Genomic DNA, 15,313 nt, shown 5'->3' with positions numbered 1-15,313 from the left:
GTGGCAAAATTATACAATATTTCACATGTTATAAACAGATTCAAAATAGATATAGAAAATGCACTGGGCTCATTTTCTACTGATTGCTGCAAGTTGTTAGCCAAGCCAACCCAACCAAAGCAAAACTGTACACAACCAGTGATCCCCTAGTCACACATCAGAGTCACATTTCAAGTCCACATGAACTAAAAGTTTAACAAAAAAATGAAAACATCTCTATCTGAAAAATAAGTTGTGATTCAAAAAAAAAAAAAATTAAACCTGTGTACATTTTCTCTATAGGCCTATATTCAATTTAGGATCTTCAGTTTGTGAAATGGGGGCATCCTGGTTACTCAGAGAAAGATGGAGAGAAGGAGAGGGGCCTCAGCAGAGGAAGCTCAGGTCGCTCTTCCTGCAGCCCACCTGGCAGCAGACGGTGGTCAGTATGTTATTCATGTCCCGTCGTGTCAGCTCTGTGACCACACTACGTCCAGCGCTCTCAAAGCTGCCCTGGTCTCCTGTGAACAACACATGGACATAAGGATACGCCGAGATGAGACATGACGGCTCTCCCTAAACCAGCCAGATGAACAGTGCAGAACAGCATTGTCAAAAATGCGAGGGTTATTTAATTTAAAAGTAGATTTTTAAATTATATTTATGTTTTGGTGTTCTCTAAAGCACTTTGAGAGGCCTTGTAAAGTGCCATATAAAAACAATGAATTATTAATGGTGTTAAAAGTGGAAGCTATATAATTACAATCAAAAGCGTTTCATTAATTAACATTACAGAAGGAAAGACCAAAGGAAACGTACCGCCCCCTTTATGAATGGGCTGATTAGGTTAATTCATTGGAGGGTTTCTGCATTAGTTATCTACTTGTGTATGGGCTGCAGATATGTCAACATCCTGCCTCCATCATCCTCCATGTACATCCTCCCAATTTCCCCACGTTGCTTCTATGCCTCATGTTGATTAGCAGAACCAGATGCACACATGGAGTGCATGTGTGCGTGCATGTTTGTGTATGTGCGTGCATGTGTGTGTGTGTGTGTGTGTGTGTGTGTGTGTGTGGCTGAGTAAGCCCCTGTGAGAGCAGAGCTCTCCATCAGATAATCATTTGACATGCAAGTTTGTCTTTTGACCTAATAAGCCAGAGCAGAATTGAATGAGTGTGTCCTGGTGCTGGAGCAGATGCCTGGCTGCACAATGTCGGTCACTGGCCTGCTGTTCAATGGAGGGCCAGTGGGTGGCGCTTTCCCATAGGGTTGAGACTAGTGAAGACATGATGGCACCACAGACTCTTTTTCACTTCAGCTTGTTGAAGAAATTGTGCGGCCATGAGCAACTACTAATAAGTAAATGCGTTCAAAGATTGTTTACCAGACTATTTTGGGTTTTGTTTTTTAGATAAAGTATAGAGCAAATCATTTAGGAGTGGAAATAGAAATCCATCAAATAAACTAAAAAAGACAAAAGAAAAAAAATCTTCAAATCATAACAATATCCCTAATCCAAAATACATTGCAAGGAACATTAATCAGTCCGTTATCCTGCTTAGTTATCCTGCGTCAAAGAGAGTCAGAACAATAGAGGTCTTCTACATGATCATGATATTGAACTTCAAAGCACAACCCAAAGTCTACCCTGTGACATGTATACCTGTATAGAAATACTTTGTATTTGTATATCCTGTATACAAATACAAAGTGTACCCTGTGACATGGTATACTTTGTATTTGTATATATTTGTATACCCTGTATACAAATACAAAGTGTACCCTGTGACATGGTATACTTTGTATTTGTATATATTTGTATACCCTGTATACAATGTATGAATAAGCGAAATCCAAACATGTGTAACTCTTCTCAACTCCTCTCCCTCAGCATCCATCAATCAACCAATAAACCTCCAGCGGTGTCCTCCCCGGGTGGGGGAGGGCGTGCGGTGGTGGGGTGGCTTACCTTCCGTTTCAGACTCGGGCTCGGGGAGCAGGCGTCTCCACCGGGACCCCCCGCAGGTGTACACCACGGCCCTCAGGAACTCGCGGCCGCACAGCTTCACCGCATTCACCTGGGCCCCCACCTGGCTCGCGCTGCACAGGAGAGCGCACAACGCCACCACCACGACCAGCGTGCAACGCATGACGACGGCTTTGGGTACTTTTGAATTCTCTTGCTTGTGGAGCGCAGCGCCTCTCTCTCCGTCTCTCTGTCTCTGCGGGCTCTTCCGGGAGGCTTTCTTCTGCTGCGATGTGGCTGCTCTCGTCTGCAGAGTGTGTGTGAGGTCGGACCGGTCTGTCCTGGTCCCACTGCAGGGGGTTTATATATCCCCGGCCCAGCTACCTAGCAGGAACCGGTGACTGCCCCCCCGGCCTATTAAGAATCTCCTTGGCCAATCCCCTTTTACACACACACACACACACACACACACACACACACACCCCACTCATCCTTACCGGCTTTGTGTAGTTAAATCTTTTTCCTTTTAATTTGTTTCCGGTCATCTCCTCCATCACCATTTGGGTTTGAGAGTCCTGAGGACAGTGTGTGTGTGTGTGTGTGTGTGTGTGTGTGTGTGTGTGTGTGTGTGTGTGTGTGTGTGTGTGTGTGTGTGTGTGTGTGTTGGGGGGGAAGGAGGGGAGGTGGGGGGGGGGCAAGCAGACAATCACATTACATGCGAGGGAGTGGGCGGTGCGGAAGGTGGCCTAGCACAGACTTTGCCATGATTACAGCGTTTTAACGGTCTAATCACGCTGACCTTCTCCTGGCGGCGCGCCGTCTGAATCACAGCGCGGTGAATCCTCCCGTGATGTCAGGACGGGGTTCTGACTGCCGTAGAGCTCCGTTTGTTAGAAAGAATACAGAGGGTCAATGTTGACAATCCATCATGCTGGGTCGTTAAGGCGGTGTTGATGGTGCTGGGGGGAGGGGGGGTGGTTCATCACATGACTTTATCGCTGGAGGTCCGACTGTTGTCCTCACTCACGGTTTTATATGCTTGTATGAGGGAGGGTGGTAAACATGATCTGAAGTGCTTGGCCCTGTTTGAGAGTCTCTGAACAGACACTCTACAAGTGTGTTGTAAAGGCCCTGACACAGTGACACACCGAACCAACGTCAAGGAACCAGCAGGGATGAAGACCGACCGATGCATTGCCTTGCGTCGCCTGTGTCTTGGCCAAAGAGTTGCACTTGAACACACCGCAAAGACTACAGCCATTGCACCTGCGTGAGAAGACATTCCCCTCCCTTACAGCCGGTGACGGCCGTCTGTATTCATCTTTCAAACGGGGACACCAGAAGACCTAGGACTGCGGATACACAAATCAGTGTTTGCCTACCATTTCACACCACTCTCGCTTTCCCAATAAAGCAACACTTTACTACTACGTAGCGACCAATAATTAGAAACGTTACCCCCATGCAAAATAAATGAACCACATTCAAGAAGCGCAATGTTTTCATAGGAAGAACGACACAACTACGTGAAATAAGCGTGGACGGAAAAAAAAAATTTAAAACTGAATTGAAATAGCAAGAGACGTTCCAGTTTAAGTTTTTCAACTACGCAATTAAGTTGATATTGCTCAGGGTAAATGCAACGGCAGTGTGAAACACTGGAGCATTATGTCTTCTTTTAGTTGGGTTATGATACGAGGACACAATGGTCAAGTCAGTTGTACTTTTGAAACATTAAATTCTTATGTCCACGCTTATTTCATCTAGTTGTCGTACTTTCTGTAATAACATTGCACAGATATGCAACAACAAATATGCACATATGCAATTTTTTTCTTTTTTTGGGCATTCTCGCTATAGCACTGTCTCAGGAGTAACGCAGCCAGCCTTTTAGGGCCACAGATGACAGCGTCTTAGCCGAGGTGTGGGCAAGCTTGCATGGACTTTTAGCCAATGGAAATGTGAAAACGATGAATGATCAGAGGAAGTGGAGACATGAGAAGATCTTTTTGTGTGCCGCCTTGACAAAGTCGTTTGCTGCTGTGCACACAGGTTTCTCTTCTTGTGCATTGATTCGCTTAAACTGGACAGCCAACCCGGGTGATTCCTCTCACCGACATCCTCCATGCCGATGCAACATGTTGAATCTGCCGAAAAATGCAGACTAGTGCGGGGACACACAGAAGAAACTAGGGCCATAGACGGCCACACAGGGCTGACCGTCTGTGCGTCAGGGCTTTTTGAAGATGATGTGATCTTTTTGGTTTGGAAACAAATAAAAGAAAGAGACTTCTAGTCACCCTTTAACCCCTCTGACCTGTGCTCTGACGTCATCGGCACATGCCTTTCTTCATGTATGACGGTTTCTAATCAGCAGTTAGTGCATTTAACAAACACTCACCCACAGGCACTAGAGACACCTGTAATGTGCAGAGGGCAGAGTGCCTTGATTACACTGAACACTGGTGTTGCTGATTACGAGGAGCAATGTAATCTGAAATCAAAAGGATGTTGTTCATAATACGATACACTTATTTTTTCCCAAGAGGAAACTGGGTTGTTCTGTTCAATGTCACAGAGACACACAGACATAAGATACATCACATTTCAAGAGCGCTTGATCACAGCTCAGTGTAAAAAATGGAGTAAAAACCTTGTGATAAAACATTTTATGTTCGTGATAAATCAGTAAGAGGCTTAAAGAAATCCAAGGATATTTTGGTGTTGGATATTTAAACAGCGGAAGGCACAAATGACTTCCTAAATGATCTGTGGAACATCGATGCCTCATAGGACAGCCACTTAAAGCAGTTGCTAGGTTAAAACATTGACTATGAAAAAGGTCCTGTTTCTGGCTTATGCTTTTCTTATTTGCTTATGAATTGTATATAGCTTGTATTCAGATGAGGTTATGAGAGGAAAAGCATTGCAATTTACTCTATGACTCAATTATGGTACTGTTAAAGCTTAGGTAAGGTATTGGCACCTAAAAAAACAAAACAAGTGACAAGATTTTCTCTGTAGTATGCCGCTGTTAAAAAAGGAAAAACAAGGCTTTTTTTTTTTTACAGTATCTGAAATGTTTATTGATCTGAGAGGCAAAATGGACAGATAAAAATGGGACTCTGATCATGGGAGTGCTCATCATTTTACACAGAGACACTCTGTCTCTCCAGAGACACTCCGTCTCCCCAGAGACACTAAGTCGCTCCAGAGACACTGAGTCGCCGATCTCCAGAGATGAAACATTACGAGGAGTCACTGGATTAGTGTGTGTGTGTGTGTGTTTGCATATGTGTGTGTGTTCGCATATGTGTGTGTGTGTGTGTGTGTGTGTGTGTGTGTGTGTGTTTGCATATGTATGTGTGTGTGTGTGTGTGTGTGTGTGTGTGTGTGTGTGTTCGCATGTGTTTGTGTTCGCATATGTGCGTGCGAGCGTCCGTCCGTATGCCTCACATCTGCCTCGCCAGAGAGGAGTTAATGATGTCTTCCAAAGTGTCCACCTAGATGTGAAGAATAAAAAGCAGATGAGCGGGCTGTGTGTTTGTCTTGCCGAGGTCGGAGGCGATTATCAGGCATAAAGAGCTTGATGGCTGGCAACAGTGCAATAACAGTGAGCATGTCAATAAAGGGCAAACACAAGGCCATGCCATGTGCCGTGCACTCAAGAGTGTCGTCACCCACGCACTCAGACCCATCTTCAGTGCCGTGGCGGGGCACATCTAGCCCTAGGCGATCCGTGAACATCATAATGCACGTTTTATCACCTTCATCTTGGATCCCCCACCATTGGCCCTCATCTCATTGTTGTCCATTTCCACTTGTCATGTTAGAAATGTTTGTTCTACTGTATTCTCGCACACAGGTCAATTGCCAGACTTAATATCGTGACTGTGTTCTCTGTACTGTAGAGAAAACACTATATATTCATCTATAGTGTAGCCTAAGTGTTACACTCTATGTTCACACAAAATGGATATGTGCCAAATGGATTTAAACACCGGCTTCCTTGTCTTTTGCTTAGTTCACCTGATTGTCCGTTAGTTTACCTGATTGTCTGTTGGTTAGTTACCTGATTGTCCGTTAGTTTACCTGATTGTCTGTTGGTTAGTTACCTGATTGTCTGTTGGTTAGTTACCTGATTGTCTGTTGGTTAGTTACCTGATTGTCTGTTGGTTAGTTTACCTGATTGTCTGCTGGTTTATTTACTGTACCTGATTGAATGTCGGTTAGTTGACATGAATATCTAATAGTTAGTTTACCTGATCATCTCTCGGTGAGTCTACCTTATCGTCTCTTGGTAAGTTTACTTGATGGTCTCGTGGTCAGTTTACATGATGGTCTCGTGGTCAGTTTACCTCAGTGTCTCGTGGTGAGTTTACCTCAGTGTCTCGTGGTCAGTTTACCTGAGTGTCTGTTCCCATGGTGATGTTCTGCAGGTGGTACACGCTGACTGTCCCTGTGCTGTCCCCCACCAGGAGCCCGTCGGTGTTGGTGGCAAACAGCACGGCGGTCAGCTTGGCCCCTGGCTGAGCCGGGCACACGATGAGGGGGTCCAGGCTGGGGGAGGAGGTGAGGCGTGTCAGGGGGTCACCACGTGTCCTCTGACAGGGAATGACACGTACACACTAGGGCTGAACGATAGACCCAATTCAAACCGACATTGTGATGTAATAGAACGCGATATGCAAATCGCAAAGGCTGTGATTAAAAAATATATATATATATTGAATTTGTTACTATTACTGACTGACGATCAGCAAGATTTATATATATATATATTTTTTACAATTCAATAGTTAAATAAAGATGTTAATGTTGATTAATCTCAACACATAGGCCTGGCCTAAAGGAAAGAGCAGTTTATATGTCGACTGCTTCCAATGTTGTGTTGGTCATACTATAGAATGATTTATTGCTTGTTTATTGAATAATACAGAACATAAGGAACTTTAAAATCGCAAAATTGGTCGAAATAATCTAAATTAAATTATTTCCCCAAATCGTTCAGCCCTAGTACACTGTGAGGTAGGGCGGCTTACATGCTGGAACCCAGGTCCCACACCTCCACCTGCCCCTGCTTGACGGCGGCAAACACGGTGGCCTGCCTGGGCGACCACGCCACGTCATAGACGCCGCTGTAGGCAGAGCTGAGTTCCAGCACCGGCGTGTAAAAGCCCCGCCTCCACAGCCGGATGGACCAATCAGAAGAGCAGCTGAGGAAGACGTCGGTGCTGAACGGGGACCATGTGACCCGGTGCACGGCGTGCTGAGGGAGACAAGCGGCCTGTGTCACTCATCTGTGTCCACCGATACATCCAAAGACATCCAGTTAACTTTAAAGGTCCCATAGTATACCAACAGGTGTGTGAGTGCTTAGCCGTTACAAGCCGTTTTGAAAATCGGCCTCTTCTGACATCACAAGTGGGCGTGTCCACCTGGATGCATGACAGATCAAAACGGCTTCTAACGGCTAATCACACTCACACCTGGTGGTATAATATGTCACCCTTAAGACATGGCAGCACACCAATAGTGGCTCTGCTCACACGGTGAACAGTGTAGCCACCATGTAACCCGTCCACCTGCATATGTCTGTGTTCCTTCAAAGGGTCTAAGATGGCTGGTCAAGGTAATCCTGTAAGAGCGAGTGGACGACAACAGATATGAAGGAAGAGAACGTCTTCGCAGTTCATTACTCATCATCTTCTCTCTGTCATCGAGTAAACCATCAGTATCATCAGAGACGATTGTGAATGCAATTAGAAATGGGTATGCATGTGTTAGAGGCCATTAAGCTAAGAAGTATACGTTTTTTATTCAGGTTAAGAGGTGAATAGTAAGAAAGGTATGAATGATGGTGGGACTGTGAAGGTCAGGGTTGTGCTGCTCATGTATTGTCAGCTATTGCAGGAGGCCTGGTCTGGTCTGGCGGCAGCTGTCTGCAAGTGTGCTGCCTTACTGTACATCCACCAATCACAGGTAGACATGAGCTCTCATCATAAACTGACAAGCTAACCAACTTTGTTATGTCATTTAGAGTCTGGTCCTTTAGGGCTTTTTAAGGAAGCTCCAGACTTATTCAATTCTGTAGATAAATTCAAATCATTTGACCTATGACATTACATAACCAGGTCCGGTGGTCGGCTTCAATGGATCACATCTATCTCCCAAAGCTATCCCCATATAGCTATAACCATGAGCCCCTACCATGTGGTCTGGTAGGTCTATAACCATGAGAGGGTCCTACCATGTGTCTGGTAGGTCTATAACCATGAGAGGGTCCTACCGTGTGTGTGTGGTAGGTCTATAACCATGAGAGGGTCCTACCGTGTGTCCCTGGTAGGTCTCCAGATACTGCTCGTGGTTGGAGCATGAGCATGCATGGATCATGCCCTCCTCAGTGCCCACCAGGTAGAGGTTGGATTCCTGCAGCAACACAGGTCACAGGTTCAGAGGTGAAGTAGCTAACATATCTACTTAAAGGTGACATATTTTACCAACAGGTGTGTGAGTGATTAGCCGTTACAAGCCGTTTTGAAAATCGGGCCGCTTCTGACATCACAAGTGGGCGTGTCCCCCTAGATGTATGACGGGTAGATGAGCGACGTTTGCTACAGTCCACTGGGTAGGTTGGTAGACTGATCTATCTCATACACATCTAGGTGGACACGCCCACTTGTGATGTCAGAAGAGGCAGACGGCTTGTCACATTCACACTTGGTGGTATAATGTGTCACCTTTAATGCATGTCACTACTGAGGACTGACGGGTCGAGGCTACGGTCAAGGTTGGGGTTATGGCCCTGGGTTATAGGGCAGAATGTATCGATCTCCATGATCCTGAGAGAGTTTTAACACCTATGAATCAGTACATTATGATTACGTGGGATTTAAAATTCCATAACAAATCACAGGGTGAATTGAAGCAAGGCAGGGTATTCCATTAGTTTGGGTGTTGGACTCCCAGAGGATACTCCTTAATGACCTGTCTCCCTCCGGGGACCAGCCACTTTGGATTCAAGCAGCTCCAAGTATAGAATAGTTAAGAGTATGAATTGTCTTCAAACAAACTCAACAGTTGCAACGCATAAGGGCTGTGTCAATATGACTCCACTGAGAGATGGGTCAAAATTAATCTACTGTATATAAGATGTTGGATGTGTGTAAAAGTTTACCACAGGATGGAAGTCAAAGCAGAGGCCGGGGGTGAGTTTGGATATGATTAAGTCATGGTTCCTCTCCTTCTGCCCAGCGCTCTTCTTCTTGACACCCGTCCTCTTCAGCTTCATCAGGTCTGCAGGGATCGCATCCACCAGAAATAGGTATATTGGTATATGATTCATATTATTAGTACTCTTGTTCTAATTGTATTAATATTGTTATAGTTATGTAATGCTCTCTGTAGGGCTTTCAACGGCTGTGTGTCATGGGATCCACCTTACCTGTGCGCTGTATGTCTAGGGTTTTGATATGCATTTTTATACACATTTCTATATCATGTGTGTGATTCCTAGCTGTAAACCTTTTACTTTTTTTTATATTTCTGTTCTGATCTAATTCGATCACTACAGGGCCTGTATTGACTTCTGAAGGAAGCAACATGGGAGCATGAAGGGGGGGCGGTTCTTCACAGTAACTTTGTAACCACCCGTGGTGGTGGGTGCTGATGGTGGTGGTGGTGGTTTTGGTTGATGCTGGTGCTGGTGCTGGTGGTGGTGGTGGGTGGTTGTGCCACTCACTCACCTGTGCAGTCAAGCCTTTTGTGCTGGGTCCACTGGCTGACGCGGCCGTCCCCAGACACGGAGATGAGGACCTCCAGCTTCTCCTCCTTGGAGAAGCCCTGCTCCTGATACGTCCAGCGCAGCTGCTGCAGGGGCCACACGTGCTTATGGACGTTTTGACTAGAGAGAGAGAGAGAGAGAGAGAGAGAGAGAGAGAGAGAGAGAGAGAGAGAGAGAGAGAGAGAGAGAGAGAGAGAGAGAGAGAGAGAGAGAGAGAGAGAGAGAGAGAGAGAGAGAGAGAGAGAGAGAGAGAGAGAGAGAGAGAGAGAGAGAGAGAGAGAGAGAGAGAGAGGAGAGAGAGAGAGAGAGAGAGAGAGAGACTCAATCAGTCAGTCAGTCGAGGGCGGGAATAGAGAAAGAAATATATTTTTTTGAAAATGCAAAATTGAAGTGTTAGCCCTGCCTTTTTAGCATACAAACAAATTACTTCATAACACACACAAACACACACATTCTAGTTTTATTGAAACTATTTTATTCTTAATTTGTTCTTAATTGCACTGTACCTTGTTACTCTTTTAACCCTTTATATCTTCATATACATTTTTTATTTTTTGCATTGTTAAGGAGAGCTTGGGATACAAAAATCTCATTGCCAGCTATGACTGCTTTGCCGTTTATGTTGTGCATTTGACTAATGAAAGAACTTGAAGCCCTCCTCACCTGGTGCATGCGCTCTTCTCCGGGCTGTTGATGTTGTGCAGGGCGATGCAGCCATCCTGTAGCCCCACAGCCAGCAGGTTGGGCCTACTGGCCGAGAAGTCCAGGGCAGTCACACTGCTCTGGCACCGGAAAACAAACTCTGGCCACTGCAGCGAGCAACGGCCACAACACTGATTACCGCTCACATTAACCCATGTCAAGATCGTTTTTATCTGCCTAGTGTCGCAGTCCCTTATCCTTGATCTCCTGTTTAACTGGATGCGTCCATTTTGTCAGATATTGTGTATTGCATTGACAGTCGCAAGAGATTATGAAGTGGTACATACTGTGATGTTTTTGAGAGACCAGCCACACACTAGCCCTTCTGTGCTGTCTTTGGAGTGACTGTAGCCCACAGCCAGGAGGTCCTGAGGAAAGGATACAAGTGGGAGTAGCACACTGATTCATGCCAAGGGGTTCAAGAGTCAAGATTCATTCTGGAGCTAGTCCTTCAAACAATCAAGGGTAGAAACAAAGGCATACGTAGGATTTTAAAAGTACAGCTTTTGAACATATTGGTCACATATTGATTTAATTATTTGATTGATTCATAATTCTTTAAGGTGGTCCGAAAAGTATTATTAAGGTGGTCCAAATCCTTTTCTTAAGGCGGTCTGAAGGGTTTCTTAAGGTCATGGGCTCACCTGGCTCTGCTTGTTCCAGGCCATGCAGCTGACCTCATGTCCGGTGGTGAGCTCACAGCTGAAGGCCCAGATCAGCTCCAGCACTGGAGGCAGGGGGCTCTCTTTTCTCCCCTCCCCACTATGGACCTTTATCTTGGGCTTTGCCACACCTACGTATTGGTCTGAAAGCAGACAGCTGATGAAGGCTACTGAAAATTCACCCATTTATTAGAATTGTAATTGATTGCCTCACACAGAACATCAATTAAATCTGATATTGCAGGAAAAGTAGTTTTAGTTCTAGTTTTAGTTCTAGTTTTACCTTAATCCAAACAATACCCTACTGTTCTCATCCTATGTTTTGTATTCATAGAAGTGTCAAGTATTGTATGTTCATGCTCTTTTTGTCCCCACATGTAAAGCAGCTCTATTGAGCAGAGTGGTTGGAGAGGAGGGCCATGTTTACCAGGCGTACCATGCAGTTCCAGTGCAGGTAGCTGTCTGTATGCAGCCAGCCTGGGCTGGTAGATGTTTGCCAAGACGGTCCTCTCCATGACCAGCAGGCTGTGCTGGAAGCTCTCAGAGGTCAGGATTAGCGCTGGGTCCGGCTCGTCCTCCACGGCCACCAGGAATATCTCTGTCTCCATCCGTGAGCTGGCCGTACTGGCTGGGAGACAGAAGTATATGGACACAATGGACGACCTGGGCTTGGCAGCCATTACCATGCCCAACTTTGGTCTATTCATCGTTCATTTATACACTGACGGTTTCATGACGTTGATTTGTATGACATCATTTCATCAAATATAGAATCTATTCTAAATTTAGAATTGATTCTTGTGAAAATATGATTCTTCTTTTCTCCAATGTCGTTTCTTTAAATCATCGCCCAACTGATTTCATCATTCATGATTGATCCTTTTAAATCAGTGCTTCAAAACAGTGCTTCTGAGCATGGGTGTACCGTATGTCAACTTGAAGGTCAATGGATCCTACCTGAGCCGCTGGTGTTGACCAGTGACGGGGTCTTTTCTGGTTCCCCCTGGGCCACCACCGCACCCTCTGGGAAGCCCAGCTTGGCCACCCTGGGGTCCGCAGCCGGCAGGGCCCCCCCCTGCTCGCCACTGCAGAAGGAGTCGTACAGGTCCCAGACGGTTGCCATGGATGCTGTTGAAAATGAGAAGCGTTCTCTTTGCTCTACCCTGTGAAAGGTATACTGGATGCAGAATACAAACGGAAACCCGGCTGGGACGTGAGGCCGGATGTTTAGTTTAAGTGTGAACAGTTCATGATCAATGTTAGATGTAGGAGGAATTATTACTTTGCTTGGGATTGTAAGGTCGTTTTTAAATTATTTAATATTATTTATTCCTACATTAAAAAAAATAAGCTGTTTTCACCTTTTGTACAGTCTGTACAGCCCAGATCTTCCATCGCAGACATGGTAAGATGATAACTTGAATTGCGTTAAAATGTATCAACTGAACCCTCTAGATCCAGATGACCCAGTGGAAGTGGATGCGTTTCAACTCTACCTGCATCCACCATGTTGACTCTGTCGGTCTGGGTCTTCTTGGTCTTGGACACTCCGTTGAACGTCTGCATCAACCGCTCTGTGTACTTATCATTGCCCATCCTGTTCTGGCAGAGCTCAGCATAGATGCGGTTTCTTTCTCTGATAGGGAAGATGACGAGTCGATCGTTGCAATTCAATTAAAGCAGCAATTAAAGCAAAAGCAGTTAACCAAGGAATACGTTCAGGCTTTCCCCTAGATTTTATGCCTGTAGTGTTCACAGCTTTGGCATAACTGCGCTGCTGTTTTAGATTAGCTTTTCCTGATTGCACATACTAGTTGACTAGATTTAGCTTTTAATTTGAATTGTGCTATAAACATGTCTATTTCTATACCTGGAAATTAGGAGATATTTATGTAAACTCCAGACTTGGAGAAGAACCTGCAAGTGTCCCAGGTGAATTTGTGCTAAACACACAATGGATATGGTTCTGCAATGACCTGGGAGGACATTGTTTCGGGGTAGAACATCACACCAACCTAACAGACTCTGCATCCTCTGCATCCACCGACACGGAGACGCCAGGCATTTCCAAGAGTGTGATGGTGTCTGTCTCCGTGATATAGCAGTCAACAATGTCGTCTAGCATGTCTTCGCTCCACTGCTCCTTCACCTCCTCCCTTTTCCCCTGGCCCTCTGAACCCTCAAAAGAAAGGACATTCATTGAGAACCGCAATCGATCTCTGGACTACTGTGTTTATGTGAACCAGAACCTGCCATTCTGGTCCAATCATGTGTACATGTAAGTGTGTTCTTTATGTGGTTAGGTATGCTGCTGCGTCCGGGATAATATTTGAGGTCACATAACGTAAAAATCTATCACAAAATAAAACTGATGGATAAAGATTTATAGAAAATCTGGCACTTATTATATTCTTAACTGATGTTAATAACATTGAACTATGTGGAAAGGTATGCATGAATCATAAAAAATGCTAATTATGGTACAAATAATGTACCATGGTTGTGGTATTAATAATGTACTGTATATCATTTTATAAACTTCTCTTCAAAATATATTTAGATGACAAAACTAGTATCACGATAACTCAATAGTTGACGTCATACCACCTGATATTTGTTTGTATGTGTTCCTGAAAAGTGAAGTCTATTTCTAGCTCACTGACCTAAGTGGGTAATATGAATGTCTCTTTTTGAGGCAGGATCCTCAATGTCTTCATTTATGGACTCCATGGTGGACTGGCTTGATCTGGATATTGTGCTGCTGCCAAGGAAGGACCTGGAAAACAAGACAAATGAATACAAATAATAGAAAACAACAATGCAAGTAATGGAAAATACTTGAATACTGTTTTAATAAATAGTGTTATACTAATTAAGAGTGAAATGTATATATTTGTCTTAAATCTTAAACTTTAACCATGTCAATACGTACTACAATGTTTAAAAAGCTTTTGATTTTATTTGACTTCCAAACTGACACATCGAATACACAAGGATGCCTAGCGTTCACACTCATCCTCGACAGGAATAATGCCCATGCATTCAACACAGCCGCTGGTGACATGGCATTACATGAGCTGCTCACCAACCTGGTGGAGGGTGACCCACCTGTTGAAGGGCCCGGAGAAACTAGTGTTGGCGGTCGACTGGAATAGAGTTGAGAGGAAATCTGATGAGTTGCCAGCAGAACCGTCGTTGGCCAGGATGTTCTTGTGCTTGGTCTGGATGGACCGTGGGTCGGGCTGGAACAGGGGCTTAGGGGTGACATCCTCGCCCTTTTCATCAAACACCTGAAATAGGATTTTAGGTCACTTTTCATTACAATTAATGAATCGTAATGTAGTATTGTCTTGGCAGGAACACGTTTTTCCCCCTGAAATAACTTTCTTTAATTTATTTTCCACATTGTATTACCTTGACAGCTGGTCTTGGTGTTTGCAGAGAACCTTTGTCAGAGGCCTTGCTGTCATTCAAACTGATCGTTTCAATAGAGAAACACAAACAGCACCATTAGTTTATGGTATAGTGAGCGCAAATATTAAACATATTTGACGGCAACCTAGCACACACACATAAACTGACGATGTTGTAAGACGCCAATGTGAACTTACGAAGTAACCTTCAGAGAAGGCCTACGTTTCTTCACCGTGGTCGTGGAGGTGGACATCTTGCTCAGTGCGTCTTATCAGTGGTCACTTGGTGAGCAGTTCGTTCGTTTATCGGTCAGTCTGGCTGTTGAACGTCGTCATAGCAACAAGAAGGGGTTGGGATGATGTGGGATCCACCGCCATCTACTGGCGGTAATTGGTTTTTCATTGATACGTTTTTTAAATCTTTTATCCCACTGCACTCCTCCCTTGGGAGGTGTTCCAGGCACGACCAGTGGGGAGGAGACCCCGGTGAAGACCCAGGACTAGGTGGAGAGATTATATCTCAACACTGGCCTGGGAACGCCTCGGGATCCCCCCGTCAGAGCTGGTCAATGTGGCCCGGGAAAGGGAAGTCTGGGGCCCCCTGCTTGAGCTGCTGCCCCCGCGACCCGACCCCGGATAAGCGGATGAGGATGAGGACGTTTTATCTTTCACCTTTGTTTTCTATCCCCAAATTATGCTTATTTGGTCTGGTTATGGTCTGGTTCAAATGTCTATGGAAAGGTCTTTATACATAGGAATACATAACCTGAGGTAAATTATACCTTTATAATAATTATAATGTATG

The 15,313-nt window shown here is 44.9% G+C and overlaps 2 protein-coding genes across 2 annotated transcripts; both read right to left on the bottom strand.

Annotated features, from left to right (window-relative positions):
* Positions 1-366: 366 nt before the first annotated feature.
* insl5a (insulin-like 5a) lies at positions 367-2,132 on the bottom strand (the record flags this gene model as incomplete). The annotated part of the gene is made up of 2 exons (XM_084473041.1): positions 367-500; positions 1,952-2,132. 2 exons carry the CDS (start codon positions 2,130-2,132, stop codon positions 367-369), a joined length of 315 nt encoding a protein of 104 aa, XP_084329167.1.
* Positions 2,133-5,400: 3,268 nt separating this feature from the next.
* Positions 5,401-14,762, bottom strand: dnai4 (dynein axonemal intermediate chain 4; the record flags this gene model as incomplete). Its single annotated transcript, XM_084473530.1, has 17 exons — positions 5,401-5,451; positions 6,355-6,508; positions 6,991-7,217; positions 8,279-8,377; positions 9,126-9,244; positions 9,694-9,851; positions 10,395-10,540; positions 10,721-10,801; positions 11,078-11,238; positions 11,523-11,723; positions 12,053-12,223; positions 12,592-12,731; positions 13,111-13,267; positions 13,759-13,871; positions 14,204-14,385; positions 14,510-14,570; positions 14,707-14,762. The coding sequence occupies 17 exons, from the start codon at positions 14,760-14,762 to the stop codon at positions 5,401-5,403; spliced, it is 2,277 nt and encodes a 758-aa protein (XP_084329656.1).
* Between the last annotated feature and the right edge of the window lie 551 nt (positions 14,763-15,313).

Source organism: Micromesistius poutassou (assembly GCF_964030765.1).
Source record: "Micromesistius poutassou genome assembly, chromosome: 9".
Taxonomy (NCBI): Eukaryota; Metazoa; Chordata; class Actinopteri; order Gadiformes; family Gadidae; genus Micromesistius; species Micromesistius poutassou.
This window is presented reverse-complemented; position numbering and strand designations above follow the sequence as displayed.